General features: G+C 43.2%; 1 protein-coding gene across 2 annotated transcripts in view; it reads right to left on the reverse strand.

The window, feature by feature from the left end:
- Nucleotides 1-391: 391 nt before the first annotated feature.
- Nucleotides 392-18,258, reverse strand: part of RAB11FIP4 (RAB11 family interacting protein 4) — a 119,049-nt gene continuing 101,182 nt past the window's right edge. The window contains exons 4-15 of one of the 2 annotated variants that reach the window (XM_086624012.1): nucleotides 13,611-13,834; nucleotides 9,840-10,031; nucleotides 8,180-8,314; nucleotides 6,643-6,678; nucleotides 5,634-5,733; nucleotides 5,125-5,228; nucleotides 4,426-4,566; nucleotides 3,821-3,902; nucleotides 3,417-3,554; nucleotides 2,750-2,908; nucleotides 2,274-2,417; nucleotides 392-508 (exon numbers count right to left, since the gene is read on the reverse strand). In XM_086624012.1, the coding sequence (XP_086480138.1) occupies nucleotides 392-508; nucleotides 2,274-2,417; nucleotides 2,750-2,908; nucleotides 3,417-3,554; nucleotides 3,821-3,902; nucleotides 4,426-4,566; nucleotides 5,125-5,228; nucleotides 5,634-5,733; nucleotides 6,643-6,678; nucleotides 8,180-8,314; nucleotides 9,840-10,031; nucleotides 13,611-13,834 (1,572 nt within the window). Of the gene's footprint in view, nucleotides 509-2,273; nucleotides 2,418-2,749; nucleotides 2,909-3,416; nucleotides 3,555-3,820; nucleotides 3,903-4,425; nucleotides 4,567-5,124; nucleotides 5,229-5,633; nucleotides 5,734-6,642; nucleotides 6,679-8,179; nucleotides 8,315-9,839; nucleotides 10,032-13,610; nucleotides 13,835-18,258 lie in introns of those variants that run through there. The other variant, XM_086624013.1, reaches the window with a different exon arrangement.

Genomic DNA, 18,258 nt, shown 5'->3' on the forward strand with positions numbered 1-18,258 from the left:
CCAAATTCCTGGAAGAACGAAAGAACAATTCTTGCTCCTAAAGTTAGGGCCACATCCATATGTTTCCATTGTCTTTTTTACCTTTACAACTAGAGGTAGAGTCATTTTGTCCAGTATCTAAAACAGCATGATCCAGTTATATTGTTATTACATTAATATACAGTATCCATCTTATCACAGGTATTGAAAGTGCATGGAAAAAGTCTAACCAAGCCAATTCAATGACAAATAACCGTGTACCAAACATCATATAAACACACCCGCGCACCCACGCTCACACGTAGTGTATATATATATTTATAGATTAATTTACAGTATCAGAGTGTTGTTTAGATCCAGTGGCATGTGCAGAAATATCAGGCAGTTGCTGCTTTTCCTTCTCATCTGCTCTTCAATTCTTTATTTCCAAGATAGACGGGTTGTGGTCTAGGATTGCCAATATGATCTTGTCCATATACTGTCGCAATCTGTAATTGATCTCTTCCTGTTCTTTAAGGGCTTCCATGAGCTGAAACACAACATTTCAAAGTTAATCTTGAAACATTCTCACTAGTGTACATAATAGCACGAAATGCAGACAGCTGAGACACTCGCACCTTCTCAGGATCACTAATTGCCTTTTGTGACAGGTATTCTACCTCTGGCTCCTCCTGTATCTTTATTAGGAACAATCTGTAGGTTAGAGATCTTTACGATTAAGGACGGTGGTGAACTATCGTAATCGGGAATCTTTTGGCAGGTCATCTGAAACAAAATTCCCCATCTAATACACCAACCCACCCTGCATCCAAACCATGGATGACCTTCCTCATCTCAGTGCAAGAACTTCATGATACTCAATTTTTTCATATCTACTGAAATCTAACACACTTTGCATGAAAGGGCTGCTGAACAGAACAAGGATTTCAGTGTTTTGGGAACTATATGTGCTTGCCTCTGTATCATGTGCATGCTCTCTCTCAAAAAAACCCAAATCAACCCTACTAAAAAACCCCAAAACAACACAGCTACCTACTCCTCAAGAACAACCCGCTGAATATTCTATGTTCTATATCAAAGACATATTTCACTAGACCTTTGAGCTGTGAAAGGCCCCTCAAACTCTTCAAAGATGAAGACTGTTTGCTTTTTATACTCCACATGTTTAATGCCAAACTGACAAAGCTGTCTAGGAGTGTCAGAGCCTCAGATCCTCCTAAAGCTAATGTGATTTGAGTGTCCATTTCCATTAGCCTTCATAAAAGTCTCACCCCGAATCTGCAATTTCTTACCTTCATTTTGATTATAGAGGAAAAATGGCACAATGGGAAAAGTTTATGCAGGTCTGTGAGGTTTGCTAAGCCTGGGCCACAGCTGTAAGGAACTTTCCTCCTTTAGAGGGGGAGTGCTGGGTATTGCATGAGCCAGAGTCATGAGATTGAGAAGGAGAAATAAAGATTTATCTTAACAATAGCAAAAGCCCAATTTGTTTTTACCCAAATTAGAGTTCAACAATTAAACAGTCTTTCTTCACAGTATTCTGGTTCAGCAACAAACTCGAGTATAGACTTCACTTCAAGGGATGCCCAGAAGCTAAGGCTAACAGGGTCATTCAAGTACAGACTGGGTAAGAAGGTTTGTTGCAGGACTCTTCTGTCCAGAAAAAATACAGCATAAAAGGCGAACAATTGCTTTTAATCTCCTTCATCACTAACTTCCCTTCTTCCCTGATCTCACGATCTGTCCTGGAGCTTAAAGGAAGCTGTACCAGCTTGACTCAGCCCACATACAAACGGGTCTCCTGTCATATCTTCCAAAGCATTACCAGATTATTACTTGCACATGACCTGCTTTCTCCAAGAATTCAGCTCTGCTACAGGGAATGTATAGCTCAAATTCAGATCTAAGTGAGAGCTTGTTACTGAAGTAACTTAGAAATCTAGAACAGAAAGTAAAAATTTAAGTAACTAGCTATAGTAATTTCTGTATGAAATTTATGTCATAATATCACAATGCTCTAAGATAGAAGATGTTAAAATAAATCCATTGTAAAACAGTTCACTGAGATTCTAATAATGCCAATTTTTTGAGAGAGAAAAATGGAAGAGTTATATTAAAAGGAGCATCCAAAAACACTGTTAGATTGAAGACAATCTTCTAACACTCCAACTCCTAATACGGCAGATTTTACTGTTGTTCATTTTTCAGCTTCAGATAGCTCAACCTTGACAACTAATTACATTGAAAAATTCATATTTTTGGATGTAGTACTTGATTTTTTAAAAGTGTATTACCTCATCCCTTGATGCAGAATCAATTTCAGCAGCCAGTGACTGGGCTTTTGTTTGCGTTGCAAAGAGATTTTTAGCTTCGTAAAGACTAAGACTTAGGATCTGCCCATTAAGATCATCATTTTGGTCACGAAGTTTCTGATTCTCCTATTTAAGGATGAAAAGACATTGCTTTTAAGTTCCTCCTATAAGGATTCATTAAAAAATAAATAAATTTTTAAAATCACAGCTAGCTTGGACAACATATGGTTAGGCTGCAAGTTAACAGCAACTCTCTTATCACCAGTGACAAGTCCTCCCTGCCTGAACACAGGCATTTCCTGTGCAAAGAAGTCCTAGATAGGTGCAACGTGGGTCTTGCGCTTGTGTGGGAAGGGGCGTACAAAACCCAAAGGCAGCGTGCCAGGGGTTGCAGCTTCAGGCATTTTTCAAAGCAGTCCTGCACGTTTCACATGGATCGAGTGGCCCTCCCGGCTCACCTGCTTCAGCCGTTTTATTTCATGCTCCATTTCCACCTCTCTGGTTTTGGCGTTGAATTCACTCACGCTGGATGAGGAGCTTCTCCCACGTCCAGGACGCTCACATTCCAGCTTGTAAAGCTGCAAGTGCTCCAGTTCCTTCCGCAAGTCTTCAATGAGCTGTGGGCATGCAAGAAGGCCATGTCTCTCCAGTCCCTGCAAGACCAGCCCTCTCTGGCAGCAACCATCTCTGCCCTGCACCAATGTGCTCCGACAAAAGCACTGGGTGAGCCTGGCTGAGGCCAGATGGTCCTACAATACAGCCACTTGCTCTTCTATGGAAGCACAGGTCACTTAAACTGCTTCAAAGCTGGAAGCTGCTCTGATGTCTAACCTTCAAGTTCGAAAGGCACAATTCTCCTTGCAAACTTAGTGAAAGAAATGTTAGGGCACACATTCAAGGCTGCAAGTTCTCAAAGAGTTCTAAACTCTTTGGGTCAGGGATTGCCATTTATTAAGTATTTTTGCAGCACTCATCGCCCTATAGGGTACTCCTCCCATAGAAACACAACCCAGTAATACATTCATTGTATTTTCAGTGTTCATCCTGTCTGTCCATTCTTTTTCAGATGGGCTGCCATGCAGATGAGATGTGATTGCCTGGACTTACACCCCTCTTCACACCTACCTCCTGCGTGGCTTCCCTCTCCTTGTTAAATTCCAGCCTGTTCTGCCGCAGCTTGTCCATCATTCTCTTGTACAAATCCATTTCATCCTTCAGTCGCAGACTAGTGTCTTCCAACCTATCTGACATGCGTTGCCTTTCCTAGAATAAGAGGGGAACTTCATAACTACCTTGCAAGTGTATGAGCCATCTTCAGTTTGACAATACAAATCTATAGACACAGCTGGTCATAACCTGGCATGTGTCTCAGGGCATTCCTGCCACTAACGGTGACCAATGTTCCAACTCCATCAATATCCTTGTTTAGGGAAGGCAAGTTAAAGAAGCTGGGTCAATCACTACATGAGTTTGCACTTACACAAATCGAGCTGCTGTTAAATTGCTCAAGCACTCAGGGGTTTTGTTACCTCATCTAATCTCTCCGTTTGTGATTTCAGTCGTGTGACAGTGCTTTTCAGCTCATCGTTTTCTTCTTCCAGTTGTTGAACCCTGTGTCAATAACAACAACAACAAAAAATAATCTTACAGCAGATGCCTCTTCAAGAATGACATTTCACTTGGACTCGATAGAAAGATCAAACTAGAAAAATCTTTCTAATCTTAGCATTTTTTATCATGAGCTATTGGGTGCTTTCTATTTGTTTGTTTTTAGGGTCAAAAACGCTATAACAACCCTCAGATTCTTGTGCTCCTAACAACATCTAAAAAGAGCTAAGTAGGAAGAAATAAACAGACACAAGTGTTGGCTACAGCTGGTCACAATTCCCTCCTTGAATCCAAGCCAAACATCCAGCTAAGCTGTCTACATGGGCCACGTGGATTAAAGCATTAATGTAAAGCATCCTCCAAGCTTTTGGGTGTTAGACATGCAACTGCACAGCTACTCCATTCAACTACTAACCTGTAACCATCTGTGCACTGTCTAGTTGTGAACAGCCTACGTTTACACACAAAGTAGAAATGAAAAACAGAACTTGTACTCTGTTCTGGGTGGCACTAAGATGTTTGTTACCTTGTATTTAGCAGTTCAATTTCAGTGCCTTTCTCTTTTTCGTACTTGCTATATGCTTCTCGATGTCTCTTTATTTCTTCTTCCAAGGTCTGTTCTGCTGATGTCTCTTGGTCTTTCAGTAGTTCTTCTAGCTCATGAACTCTAAGGAAACCAGATCTCATTTCAGTAATAGCTCCATAAGTACTTAAAAAAAAAAAAAAATAACACGTGCAACTTCATTGCCTCTCTCTTTCCTCCCCACTCCTTTATTTCATTCTACTTCACCATCTCTCTTGGCATTTAACCTCTACCAGTGTCCCTCTTGGTATATAGTCTTCCAACTAGTATAGAACTAAGTAGTATCAGTTCATTTATTATTCTCTCATTCTCAATTTCAAGAAGTTGGGACTATGAGCCAGTCTTTGCTCTTGCTACATGCAAGAAAAAAAATTCAGCAGTAACCTCTTATAACAGAAGAGCTTGCTCTGTCCAAGTCAGTAACGTCTCTGTACTAAAACTTTCTTGGAAGGCCTCTGCTTGCTGAAAATTCAGCAAGGCAGCCCTATTTCACCTGGACTTCTCAGATGAAGCCTTATCTTGTCTGTCAGCATCAAGGCAGAAGACTTGGTGATATTTTACAGGTAGAGACATTCCTTCCCTACAACTTTGTTCTAGCTCTGCTCTCACGTGATGAGGAGAACTGGCTCCGTGATTCATTACCTGTGAACTAGCTGCGTGTTCTCTTGTTTCAGTTTGCTCTTCAGATCACCATTTGTCAGGTTATCATTCTCCAGTTCTGTCACCTTTTTTTCTAGGTATGTTACCTGGAAGGGGAAGTAGAAAAGAATTGAGAATTTGAATCTCTCTTCATACATCCTCTCACTGTTACCAATTGACATTTAGCTATGCTACCCTTTTTAACGATGGCATGCTTCGCTGCAAAGCCAGCAGCAAAATTAAGCTCTGAAATCCCGAGTTCCCTAGACCCTGCACCTTCCTTGAAGGTGATCAACGCAAATACACAGTAAAGAAGCACTAATACAATGCCTACAGCTGTACTTGCACAGCTCTTGTGAAGCAAAGTCTTAACATTAATGGAGCATCAAGGACATTTTGAATGAGCTACCTCAGATCACTGGCAACTCTGAGCAAGAGAGCTTTGTCAATTGATGCATGTCGCCAGCAGGATTTTGTGGGGTACATTAATCACAGTGCACACATCTTCTCACCTTTTCAGTTATATCATTATCACAGGAGTCTATACTGTCTCTGAACAGGTCTTCTGTGCTGCCATTACTGCTGCTGAAGTTACTGTTGTGGAAGAGTTGTCTGAAAGATCAGAAGGATAATTATTTTGCCTGATGAGGATTGGAGGAGAAAGTCTGGGTACTGGCTTATAGCCTGGCTTTCCATTTTGAACATCTGATGCTAAAACCTGTGCAATCATTTCAGTGACAACTGTTTAAGCATAAGTCTTACAAGAGACTGGTAGCTAAATGAAGTCATACTGAGCAAGATCATTAGTTCCAGGGTGTGAGTTCTTTTTTGCTTTTGATAGGATCTGCCACCAGTATTAACATAGTTTAAAAACTACTTAGCCTTATTCACACTATGTAGAGTTGTACTTGCTTTATTAGAAATTTAAAACATGGTCACCACTGCGCACTGCTTGGTACAGTTAATCTAGAAAATTTCATACAGTAAGAATTTCTTAAAAAAAACAGAAAAAAGAAATCTCAAGCAGTTCCCACTACAGAATAGTGTCATAACACTGGAGATTAAACAAAATATTCTTGAAACTTAGAGCCCTCCCCAGCCCAGAGCTGGTTCATTCATTCAAAGGAAAATCATGATTCTGTATGTCCTTTTTAAAGGAATGCTCTTGCTTTCCTTCTCATTTCAGCAACAACAACAACAAAAACGCCCACGTTATGAGGGTGAGAGATGCAATAGCTGGACTGATGGAATAGCAGTATAAAGGAAGAAAGTTGGCACACAAGGAACCAACTATCTATGTTCTTAACAGAGCTCTTTCCAGTTCAGGGGCCTGCTCCAAGACTAGGAGTGGCTTCTATACTTTGTAATATCCCCATCCAAATACAGGCCCCTTCCTCTGAAAACTTGTCTTGGCACATTTTTGTTTTCCTAAACTTATTCCTCCTCTCTCCTCCCACCTCCACTTCTGGAATTGTTACAGCTGATTTGACATGTATTAATAAAAAAGTTGAAGGCTCTTACCTTCCAAAAGCTGTGCTTGATATTTTCCTGTTAGGGCTATATGGATACAGAAGGAATGACATAGGAATTAAACATATACTTGATCAGTGTTGGATTCAATCTTAGTTTAAACTCCAGCTTTTTGCACAATGAAATTGCACAATGCAATTTCACAATGAAACATAACATTGACTTTTTCAGTGAAGTAAAAAAATGATTCTGTGAACAATATTCTTAGATAACTTAATCAAAAGCTGCAGTTACCAACTACGTGAACAGGAGTGGAGCCACAAATTACTGTGATCATTAATAAGTCAATTTGTGAATATTGTTATATTTAGCAGAGATTTGTCAGTGTAAATCAGAGAGAAACTAACATTAGAAACACCACACAGGGACACTAAGTTAGTGATGGACATTTATTCTGGATTCCCAGTTTTTAGATCATTTTATAAACAGTTAGTTTATCCTTCCCCACAACGCTTCCCAGTTCAGCACAGGAATCGAGATGCTTTCCATTTTTACAGGTCCCTTTTGCAGCCAGAGACTGGTATTATCTAAATGAAGGACCAGACAACAGCACTAGAACAAAATCAAACTATCCAGCTGCATCTCTTGATAAGAGGATGTTGCATCTCTGTGTGCACACAGACACACGGCTCTTCGTTAGAGCGTTGCTCTCTTTCAGGCAGGTATATACAGCCTCACTCAAAAAATTACCAAAGCCCCAGCCGGTCACGGTCTGGGTGTTCGCAGACTCCTTGCTAGGGCAGGAACATTGTTCCTAGCAAGTACCAAACTGCTGAGTGGTTAGGAGCAGCAGCAGCGCAGTGTGCTCTGTGCCAAGGATTATGCAGACAGGATTTCCATTCAGTTTCTAGGGGGAGCTAGAAGCCCACCAAATAATTTCCTTCAAAACCCCCAGCTGACTGTTGGAAGCACTGGATTCTTCCCAAGTGCTCAGCACAGTTTAGAAGTGGATGGAGTAGCAGATACAGAAACGTAAGGAAAAAGTTGAAATTGCAAAGAACCCCAAAAGTAACTTCTGCCATAGGATTCATCATTTTTCTAAGTTTCCTTGAGGACAAAAAAAATCCCACAGGAATGAAGTACCTCTGCTGACCAATGGCTTTAGGAGAGGTGTATGTAAGGTTATATGCATTAGCTAAGGATCTGCCAGATCGCTCCTTCCCACCTGGAGAAAACAGTAGCTAACTACAGATCTGCACTAAGCAGCACAGCAGATCTCACTTCCTGGGAAAAATTCCTGGAAATATCACTCTCACTCTGCAACCAAAGAGCTCATTGGCTAAAATACTTTAGTTTATTAACACTGTCTGCACCCTTAGTCAGAAAAATACTTACTATCTAATGAAGAGCAGCATTTTGGTTCAGGCTAGATGTCAAGGTCTGAATTTCTTACTGTTTTGTAAGAACACCACATGTGTAGACAGAATGGGACATAGGGAAGGAGCAGAATCGCTCCTCTTCTCCTCTTGCTACTAGCTAGTCCCATTTCAAGGAGGCACTGCTAAAAGCAGTGCAATAGGCTGCTTACCTGTTTGCTTTCAAGTTTTTCAGCCTGGCTTCCAAATCGTTGAGTAGATTTATCTTTTTGCAGCACTGTGAGCAGTAAACATCCAGTAACTCGCTGTTATAAACATGCCTCATTTTTCGGGGTGTTTGGCCAGCACTGTTTGCAGGAAAGGAGAGATGTTACTGGCTGTAGTAACCAACTCATAACAGATCTTCCTCTTCACTGTGTGTCTGTGTGTGAAAATCAGAGACAAGGGACTTGGGGAACCACCTCTAACTGCAGCTCATCTAACAGAGATGATGATGAAGAGTGCCAGTCTTAGGGCAAGTCTACCTGTCTGAGCTGAGGCTTTACAGAGGACGTGTTCTGGGTGTCAGTGGACAGAATCAGTTTGTGTGACTGGAAGAATAGCACAAGGTATACAGAATCCATGCGATGCATGTAGCAAAAGCAGCTACATTAGTATGTTCCACCTCAGCAATGTCCCCCTCCCATCTTGCTGATCTTCCCATTAGAGCCTGCCATGCAACCTGAAGAGTCTTTTCTCCAAGAGAAAGACAGGAAGAAGAAAAACAGAGCACTCTGGTAAGAAGTAGTCACACGACCCCCCTCAGATGGTAGGACGGAAGGAACCCTAGAATGAGGAGGAAAGGAGAAGTGGACATAGGTCTGAAGAGTAGGTAAAAGTAGCTCTTGGCATGATAGAGAAAATAAACTCAAATAAAAGAGAGCAATCATGGCATGAAGTGCACAGAGTCCCAGGAATGAGAATGGAAAGGACTGCATAAACCTGAGGAAATAGGGGATGAAGGACACAAGCCACCATCATGAAGGGGCAGTGGAGGGTGCTGGCTCTGCATGCATGACATAGGTGGCAAGGCTGGATTGCAGAAGTGCTTGAAACAGAGGGTAGCACGTGGGGGTTGCATGCGGAACAGAGGGATGCAGTGAGTTTGTCCTGTGTTAGCAATGAAGCACAAGACCTTCATGTGCTATTGATCCAAGCAGACAAATCCTAGAGCATCTTCACGCTCAGCACCTCCTCAAACCTGCTCACCCATTCCCTTGCTTGGGGAAGGATTTTAAAATCAGCAACTGACTTGGTCACAGGACGTAAAAGCTACAGAGACTGAGGTCACATTCAGGAAACTGGTGGACTGTAGTGGCATTTCCAGCTCCTAACAGACAGCAGCTATTTGCTTATGTTCTCCAAGACATTCAAAGTCAAATAGACGCTTGTTTCAAACAAATCCCTGTCCCTACACAGCACTTCACCTTACAGGTTAGTGCTAAGGATTTGTAGCATCAGAAGACTAACGAGAAACAGCTCTCTTGCAGATCTTCTCTCCGTTGCATCAGGGCTGGTGCATAGCGCAAAACTGGTTTCCAGCTTGCAGCAAATAACTTCCAACACTAGCCCCTAACTGTGAAATCTGCTGTGTGCGACTGAAAGAAATCTCCACAAGCAAAACAGCCCAGTTATTTCAACAGAACCCAACAGAGGTTATCAGAAACAATGTATTTGCTATAGCTCTCATTATTAAACGTAGTCTGTCAGAGGCACAAAATGAACCGATAACGTTTTGCTTTTAGGGCAAGTCTATGTAACCAGTGTCAACTCTGGGACAGTCACCCATGCTCAGAGAAGAACAAAATTGTTTGTTAATGAATAAGGAGCAACCTGGAAGATACAGATGAGCCAAGGTCAGAGTAGGCGTTGGTTCTGGTCTCATCATCAGGGCATGGGCTACTGGGAGTAAAATCCACATCATCTCCTTCCCCATAGTCTTCAAACTGTTCTTCATTACTGATCAGAGAGGCGGTGGAATAAGTTGAGAGGTCAGATGCTGCAGAAGGGTTGTGGGGACTTGACCTGAAACAAGAGGTCAAAACATCTCGAAGGCTGACTTTAATAGCCTCTCACCTCACATTGAATCTTCCACCTTAACAGCTTGTCCCCTCATTTGAAGTTGTAACCCACCTACTTTGTGCTAAAAAACTGAAGTGCTAAACACACCTCGTGCATTTGACATAGTGCCTTGAAAGACAAGAGCAAGAGAATCTATGAACAAGCTACCTGTGAGATGGGTTTGGATCAACACAAACCATTTCACTTTAAAGAGCACACCTTGACAATGCTCAGTCATCATTTCCATGTGGTGGTGAAGACTGCTGCTTATGGGACTTCTGTTCTGAATGCAGGAACAGTGCAGACAACTCCAAAATGCATGGGATAGCGAGAGGAACACGTACAAACCAGAGGCTGTCGCAGTATTCCACAATCAAAGTTTCCCAGTAATACCCATGAATCCTCTCCCACACCCCATGAACTCCAGCCACCCTCTTTTGTGTGGCCAGAAACAAACTTGAGCTCATTGCATGCCAGAGAGTCACTAAAGCTACAGATGTGACCTAACGGATGCTGGGTTCCTGCCCTTCCTTCCATGGTGACAAAACACGTCTTTCAAAAGAAATATGGATGATAAGAAAAGGCTGTTTTACTACTAGAGAAGTACCTAAGATAATGCCAAACAGGTAGAGAATGGCAAGACTGTGACCTCAGAGAGAGAGGGTATACAGCTAAACAGATCAGCAGAGCCAGGCACCATAGGAAAGCAGCTGGCAGAGCAGTTTTGAGCACATCTAGTACAACAGAGCAAGTTTGCTGCAGAGGGTGCACAGACGGTGCTTCTCCTGCCCAGAGTCCAGCCTACCACGCAGTGTGCTACCTTACAGAGGCAGTTGTATTACACAGGGTTGCTCAGCTCCCGCCTCAGTCAGCCATTCAAACAGACAAGTCAGTAAATTCACATACAAGTTCCTAGAAACAAATTTCTCCCTACAGAAAATGCACATCTAAGGCCTGAAACAGATGCTCCGCTTGTGAAGCCCTGGAGTTGCTCCATATTAATTACTGTTCTTCCGACAAAGCAGAATCCAGTGCCCTTCTGCAACACAGACAAGGCACTGATTCAACCTGCTGACGCTTTGCGCAGACTGGGTTAAGTTTTTCACTCCCTTTGCTTCAGTGCACAGCGCTTGTATCTTCAGTTCCACCAGCTGAGCCATGGCACAGTAGCTCCCAGTTGATGTTCTCCAGCAGTTCGACAATATTGCCTCTTAGGCTTCTTTTGAGTCTACCTTGAGCCTCTTAACCATGCCCCACGCTTTTGGAGACAGGGAGATTCCTCTTCCTGTAATACTACACTTGTGAGCTGTAAACGAGGGATTCAACAGTGCTCCTTTGGCATGGTGCAAGCATTATTTGCATATCCCTTCCCTCCAAAAGCAATTAGTAGAAGAGGAAGCCTGCCAACATTTCAGATGTGTGCTCTTTTGTTTTTCCTGTTTTGATGAGATCCATTTATAACCTGCAATTCATTTATCTAATTTACATTAACAGAAATTAGGGCAAGTCAAGCCTGGCACACCATTAAAGGATGAAGATGGTGAAGATAGGAATACTCATACTAGAAATAGATCAAACTTATCTAACGAGGCTCTTTGGCTGGGAGATGGACTAGTGAGAAGCTCAACACATCACACTAACATCTATTCATAAAAAGCTGCTGTGCCACAGATGTGCTGTGTATTGGTAAGTTTTTGGGTGACTATGATCTGTGTAACTGCAACTGCTGTTTTCATCTCAACGTCGTTACACCAAGCCAGCTTAAGAAGCAGCTCCTCGCAACACTTCCACCAGGGCTGGAGGTAATGACTAGTCCTCAGTCGGAATGATAACACATACTTGTCCATAAAATCCACTCTCCAGCATAATCACTTCTCCTAGAACATCACTTGCCAACAGACTGGAGCTTGGCAGCCTTATCTCTCATGCACTACCTGGCTAAGTTCCTCAAACTTAGCCAGTTTTTCCCAAACTTTAAACTGCTTGGGTTGAAACACTCCATACTTAGGGTAAATCCTGAACTCATAACCAGCCTCAGGCTGGAAACTGTCTAGGAATTGCACTGTCATTTTCAAGGGTCTTGCTAAAAGCAACTGTTTTTTCCCATTCTAACACTTTTTGACGGAAGCTTTCAGGTTTGTGGTGTTTGTTGTTTTCTGTTGGTTTTGTTTTTTAAAAGCTACTTCCTGTTCTTCAGAGCTGGACTTCATAGAGGGTTGACACACCTGACACACACCCCACCCACTTCTTCAACAAGCATGTATCATGGTTTGGCCAAGGCAAAAGTTTCTATTGTGTCTTTTAACACAAAAGCATGAAGCTTCCCAAGTGTTTTCCCATAGATTTTCCATAGCTGAGGAGGTCTCAGAGGATAAGTCAGGATCCATTAGTAGCAGCACAGTAGCTATTAGTAGTTCCTGCCCCGCCCCCAGAAGGAGGGTACAGGATGCACAATGTCTCCTTGCCATTTCCTTCAAAAGAGCTGGGAGGAAAGAGAACTCATTTCAAACACAGTATGGGTAAAAGTCAGTCAAGGTGCTTTGAAGAACTGGGAATGGCAAGGCAAGGAAACAAGTTTCGTAAGAGCTGATGAAAACTGGAATTGTCTTGATAAAGTCTCTGGGATTGCTTGGGCAAGTGGAAGAAGGCCAGATCTCAGCTAGCTGAGAATTCAGGAAAAGGGTATCAACAAGGCTGCACAGAGAAGACCCAAGGAGGCGCAGAAGGGAGAAGGAGGACAGTCTGGGCCATGAAAGAAGCTCAAGAGGCACAAACCAAGATGACAAGTCAAAAATAGGAAAGACAGGGCAGAGGCTTACAAAGCAAGCCCAGTTGAGCTCTGTCCTGTAACATGGCATTAAGTCATATGAAAGCAGGATTAAATCAAGTTGGGCCCCTTTCCTCCAGTTGGCTTTTACCAACACCCTCCAGGTACACACCTGGGAAGAGCCAAGTTTGGATTACAGAGACGCTCGTGTTAACAGCAAACTATGGTTACACACACACATGCTAGGACACCCTGGGTTAAACACAAGCTACTGTTGTGCACTAAAGGTCATGGAAAATTAGAAACACACAATTAACTTGGTACATGGAGTTGCAAAGCAAATCTGCAGAGCCCACATCTTCAGATAACTAGACATATAAAAGGCTAAAGCAGCATTCCCCATATTGCACTGCTTTGCAGGAAGTACTTGATTCCAGTATATAAAAGTTATGGGATTACAGAAGATCCTAAGTTTGAGGGATCCCAATACAGTGATTCATTCTGGGAAGACCCAACACCTTCACTTCAACACACAACATGCAAGTTCCATGACCGCTCACAGAACATGCCAGACGGAGCCAGGGCTGAGACTGTCTAAGCCACTTAGGATGTGGACATCCATCTCCCTTATATTGTAAATGGATATGAAGTTTCTAAATCCTTCAGGGATTCCCAGCTTCTCACAGTAGGGATTAGTCACACAAAGGCTCCTTCCTCCCTGGTCCTTTTGCACATGCCTCAAAACAGGGCTGCCATGGGGCAAAACCACCACTCACTTGTCACCAGGCAGAAACAGGCCGCCAAGCACACCATCCTTCTCCTCGCTCCGACACACGTCGGAGGCCTCTGAGCTCTGGGCACTCTCAATGGCACTGTCCATGTCAGACTCATGGTGAACCTCTTGCTGTGCTAGAGTCATTGCGTCCTCATCGGGAAAGAGCTCCGACTCGCTGTAGGTGCTTTCGCTGTCGAAGTAGGCGCAGTCCTGGATTTCACCACCCTGGCAAAAGAAGAATTGGGAGGCAATTCAGATCATCCTTCAAGGCAGTTAAGAGGATACAGGAGAAGCAAAACTGACTCTCTGGATGCCCTGGTAAGCAAGAGTGATACTGAACAAAAGCCATAAACCAAGAAGCCTGACCTGCTTTAGCAAGGCCAGTTCCTGCAAGTCCCTGGGGTAGCGTGCACCTTCCAGAAGGGCTCAAATACTGCCTCTGACTAGGTGTCTCTCTTCTATAGGAGAGGGAGACACAACACCCGGGTATAAAATGCAGCCAGTTTTGCCCTACTTCATTATCAAAATGCATTTGGAGTAATAAATATCCTCAAAGTTTTTTTATTACAAAAAGCAGCACCCTTTGTAAGAAGATAATCATGGGACCAATTCTCGGTGACTTCATGTATTAATATTATCGACTGAAAACAAGCCAGATAAGTCTAACAGCTTACTCTGTCTTCAAGGATGGGCAAAAATCTATAAGGTGAAAAAAGAGCTGGCAGGTGTTAAAACATTTATGGTAAGTCTTGGTGACAATCAAAGATATAAGAGAGCAGAAAAAACCCCGAAGCCATCTGTTCCTGCTTCCTGGAACCACATGTCTTGATTAACTATCAACTAAAATAAGACTTCATTCTCATTACTGCAACACTTCGCTCTTGCTGTTCGTCCCCTCCCTCCCCTTCTTGCCCCATGAACACTCACAATAGCCAAGACAAACTGTTTTCTGTTTGCTTGTCCCTGAGGGATAAATAAAAACTCTTAATTGAAAAAATAAAGCCTAAGATTTTAACTCTGTCCTTTGTTTGATACACAGCAACACAATACTGCTTTGACAATTCCCACCCAGCGTGACACAAATGACTCCTGAGTGAGTCCTGCAAACGCTCTGACTCACAGCTCCACTCCAAAGCTCACCTGCAAGCTCCACAGGCAGCTCTACCCTTGAACTATTGCCAGCAAGTTAAGATGGTCACACATTTAAGGCTTAGTTTACCGGCACAAATAATGAAGCACTTCATTCACGGATATACCTCATATTTAGGCCCAACTGTCACCTGCCCAGCCCCTCTCCCAGGAATCCCAAGGCACTGGCAGCCTGGTACCTCCACAAACACCAGCTTCCCTTCCGGCAAGCACATTCGGTGGGATGCTGTTACAGAGGCTCCGCTTGCAGCGCCGTGGCTTCAAGTCAACCCCTGTAGCCTCTGGATACTCCTACGCTAGAGCCACGGAGGCTTAAATCCCCTTCTGCAGAACTAGTGATGTTCTGTGCTGATGACACCAATTCTTCTCAGTGCCTTTTTCACCTCAACATGAGAAGAGTCAGTCAGATGATGCAACTTTTTAAGATTTGCAAAAACTGCCACTAGAAATGCAGGTCTCGCCTTCCATTTTTTCCTGAAATATCAATTTATATGACTGTGAAAACTCCTAGCATGCGGAGGTTTCAGAAATTCAAAACTATCTCATCTGCTCCAACCTGGTTAACTACTGAACAGTCAAAAGGACAGCTTTACCTGCAGTGTTTGAATCTCTAGGTACATACTCAGAGCAGTTATCTGGATGCTTTTCTTGCTGAGCTTTCAACAACTCTTCCAGATACACAAGTAATAGCAGTAAGACACTTCAGCAGCATACAATAATAAGCACACGTGTATATGCCTTCTCCCACTTTCCCGTGTCAGCCTCATTAAGCCTGAAACTTTCCCTAGGTACCACTCCAAGAGATGTCCAAAAGGATTTATTCTTGGTCTACGCCACGTAGTATTTATTGAAGCCACGCTGCCTCGTGCAATCGAATTTCTCATTCTGAGCCATAGCACCTTCAGCGCGGCCATCACTCCGCATCCGCAGGGAGCTGGAGGTTTGGCAGGTCAGACACCAGCCATGGAGAGCGCTCTGGCCCCTGCTATAGCCCCAGGTTCTTCAGCACATCTTCTGACCTGCACCTTGCATCCTCCTAAGTACGCAGGTATAACGACACTGCTGTTTGTTGCAGAGTACCTTAAGATCTACCAATAGACAGCACAAGCAATAAGACCTTTTTAGTAGGTGTTGAAAAAGTAAAGATTGTTCAGAGCAATTAAAATGTTTCAGAAGTATCCAGGAGCGTTTGTTTATCTAACATTTCCCTAAAGTTTCCTCCTGCATGCTAAGCCCCACAGGCAAAGAGCTCTCATTTCTCTTAAAAAGTTTAATGCAATAAAGCCCTGACAGCCATTATGGAATTGCACCAGCTGGTAAAAGCCTGATCCAAGAGGGAAGGAGAGAGGCACGGAACACACAGTGGATCCCTGAAGTAGGGGGTTGCAAATCAAGGGAGGAAAGGATGAAATAGTTCTTGCACAGCCCTACCTCCCAATTAGCATGTCTTTTTCAGAGGTCTTGGAGAAATCTCTGCTTAAGTGTTTTTACAGAGGAAAATCTCACTGGTATTAAACAAATTAACACAAGAAAGTAAAGGTCAGGAAGAGCGTGAAAGACTCCCTTTTTGTTCCCTGTAGGTAACACCACACATTTGCTTTTTCTAATAATAGCAGCCTAGATGCTCCTTAAAAGAAGTCCATTAGCAATTAAAAGTGCAGTGTCATCTATGAAGGCTAAGGGCCCACTTTCCTTTCCTGTCACTTTCTGGCAACCTAACCTTCACATATTTACTTGGATTAGAGTACTCACCTATACCCACAGCACAGACTGCACTGTACCCATGCTGGTCAGTGCCATGTATTCTGTTTCGAAGTGTAATTGTTCTGCTCCTGAACTTTCATTTCTAAGCCCATGAAATAAAAAAAAGGAGAAAAGAAATGAGCTTTCAGGGGCAATGACCCATCATAAGCCTGAACACCTGCTCTACAGCTTCTGAAATGCTTCACTGCAAGAGTTGGAACCCCTCCTGGAAGCTGGTCCTCCCTTCTGCTGATCCCACCCTCGAGCTGCTGGGAGCTCAGGGACCCATGGGGACCGGAGAAGCAAAGAACATGGACCAGCCAAGCTCCTTGGAGAAGCTTCCCCTCATTCGCCCTCCAGTGCTTCCTCACAGCGTGGAAAGCGGATGCCACGCAGCACACCATGTCCTGGGCCGCCAGCTCCCCTCTTCTCTGCAAATCTGGCACCTACCCCACAGACCTGCGCAAACAAGGCGGATGTTTAGGAAGCACGTCTCAGCTGCTCTTCTGAGTACCTGGCAACCACATCATACGCTGAAGACCCCTGCTTGGACATACACCCAGCCCTTTCAAAGCAAGCAGCACAACAAACAATCCTGCCAGGGAGGTTCAGCTCCAGCGGCTGCATCAGCTGCTCATTCATGCTTTTAAGTGCTCAAGGTCCACCTACAGTCAGTGCTGAAGATCACTGTTTCAGTAAGACATACAGAAACTAGCCCGCATGACTGTCTTCTGTGGGTAGGAACTAGATACTTAGCTATTAAGCTTTAAGAGCTTTGGGGTGGGGAATCACTACACCCCTAATAGCGAAGTATTTCCTGGCACAAGAACACCTCTGATGTGCAGCACACAAACCCTGTAAAGCATGGGACCTGGATGACACAACCAAGGTGTCTCTTCAGCTCCTTCGGTGAAACCAGCCTTCAGTGCAAGCATCACAATTATACATATAACGACAAGTTTTCCTTCTGTGGCCTAAATAACCAGTAGAAGAAAACAGACAATGCACCTTTAAAACAACTAATACAGGTTAAGAAAGCTACTACAAGAAGTCTGAATTGGGGCACATCGCTAGTAAACAATATACAGGCATCCACACCTTACTGACTAAAGCTATAAGATATTTGAAGCTGTAATTGTTCAGTGATCAGTTTCTCACAGGACGATACCTTCAATGATGCCATCTAGCACAAGCTGCTTACAGACCACACCTAAGGAAATTAAACAGCTAAAAAAAAAGAGAAAAGAAAAAGAAAAGGCTGATTGCACAGCTTAATCTCTCAAATTATTCCTTCATAGTTTAGGTATCTACAGTACTTCAAGTACCAAATTAGAGGCTGGCAAGAACAAGTGCTATTCAGGTAGCCTTACAAGAGCTAACTTGAGTTTAAACAGTATGTTAAAGATGAGGAGGCACTTCTACCCTGAGTCACTTGTTTTCAGTATACATGCCATTAGCTGAAACCAGTTAAGTGAACGAGGTTCTGATGACCTGAATATGAATCACTGTTTCTCATTCTGCTCTAAAAGGCAGTTCCTTTCTTTGCTGGCTGAGTCAGAAGAGATGAAGTTGCTGCTTATGATCTTGGAAGATTCATAAAAAAAAAGAAAACAAACTTGAACGTTAAAATACCACCAACACAACATAGCTGCGGGTAGCTTGAAAGCAGTTAAGTACTTTGCATTTTATCTAATCGGATGCTCAAGATAACTCCAAGTGCTTCACAGGCAGTCGGCCAGACACTTGTACAGCAACTG

The sequence above is a fragment of the Tauraco erythrolophus genome, chromosome 20 (genome assembly GCF_009769465.1).
Source record: "Tauraco erythrolophus isolate bTauEry1 chromosome 20, bTauEry1.pri, whole genome shotgun sequence".
Taxonomy (NCBI): domain Eukaryota; kingdom Metazoa; phylum Chordata; class Aves; order Musophagiformes; family Musophagidae; genus Tauraco; species Tauraco erythrolophus.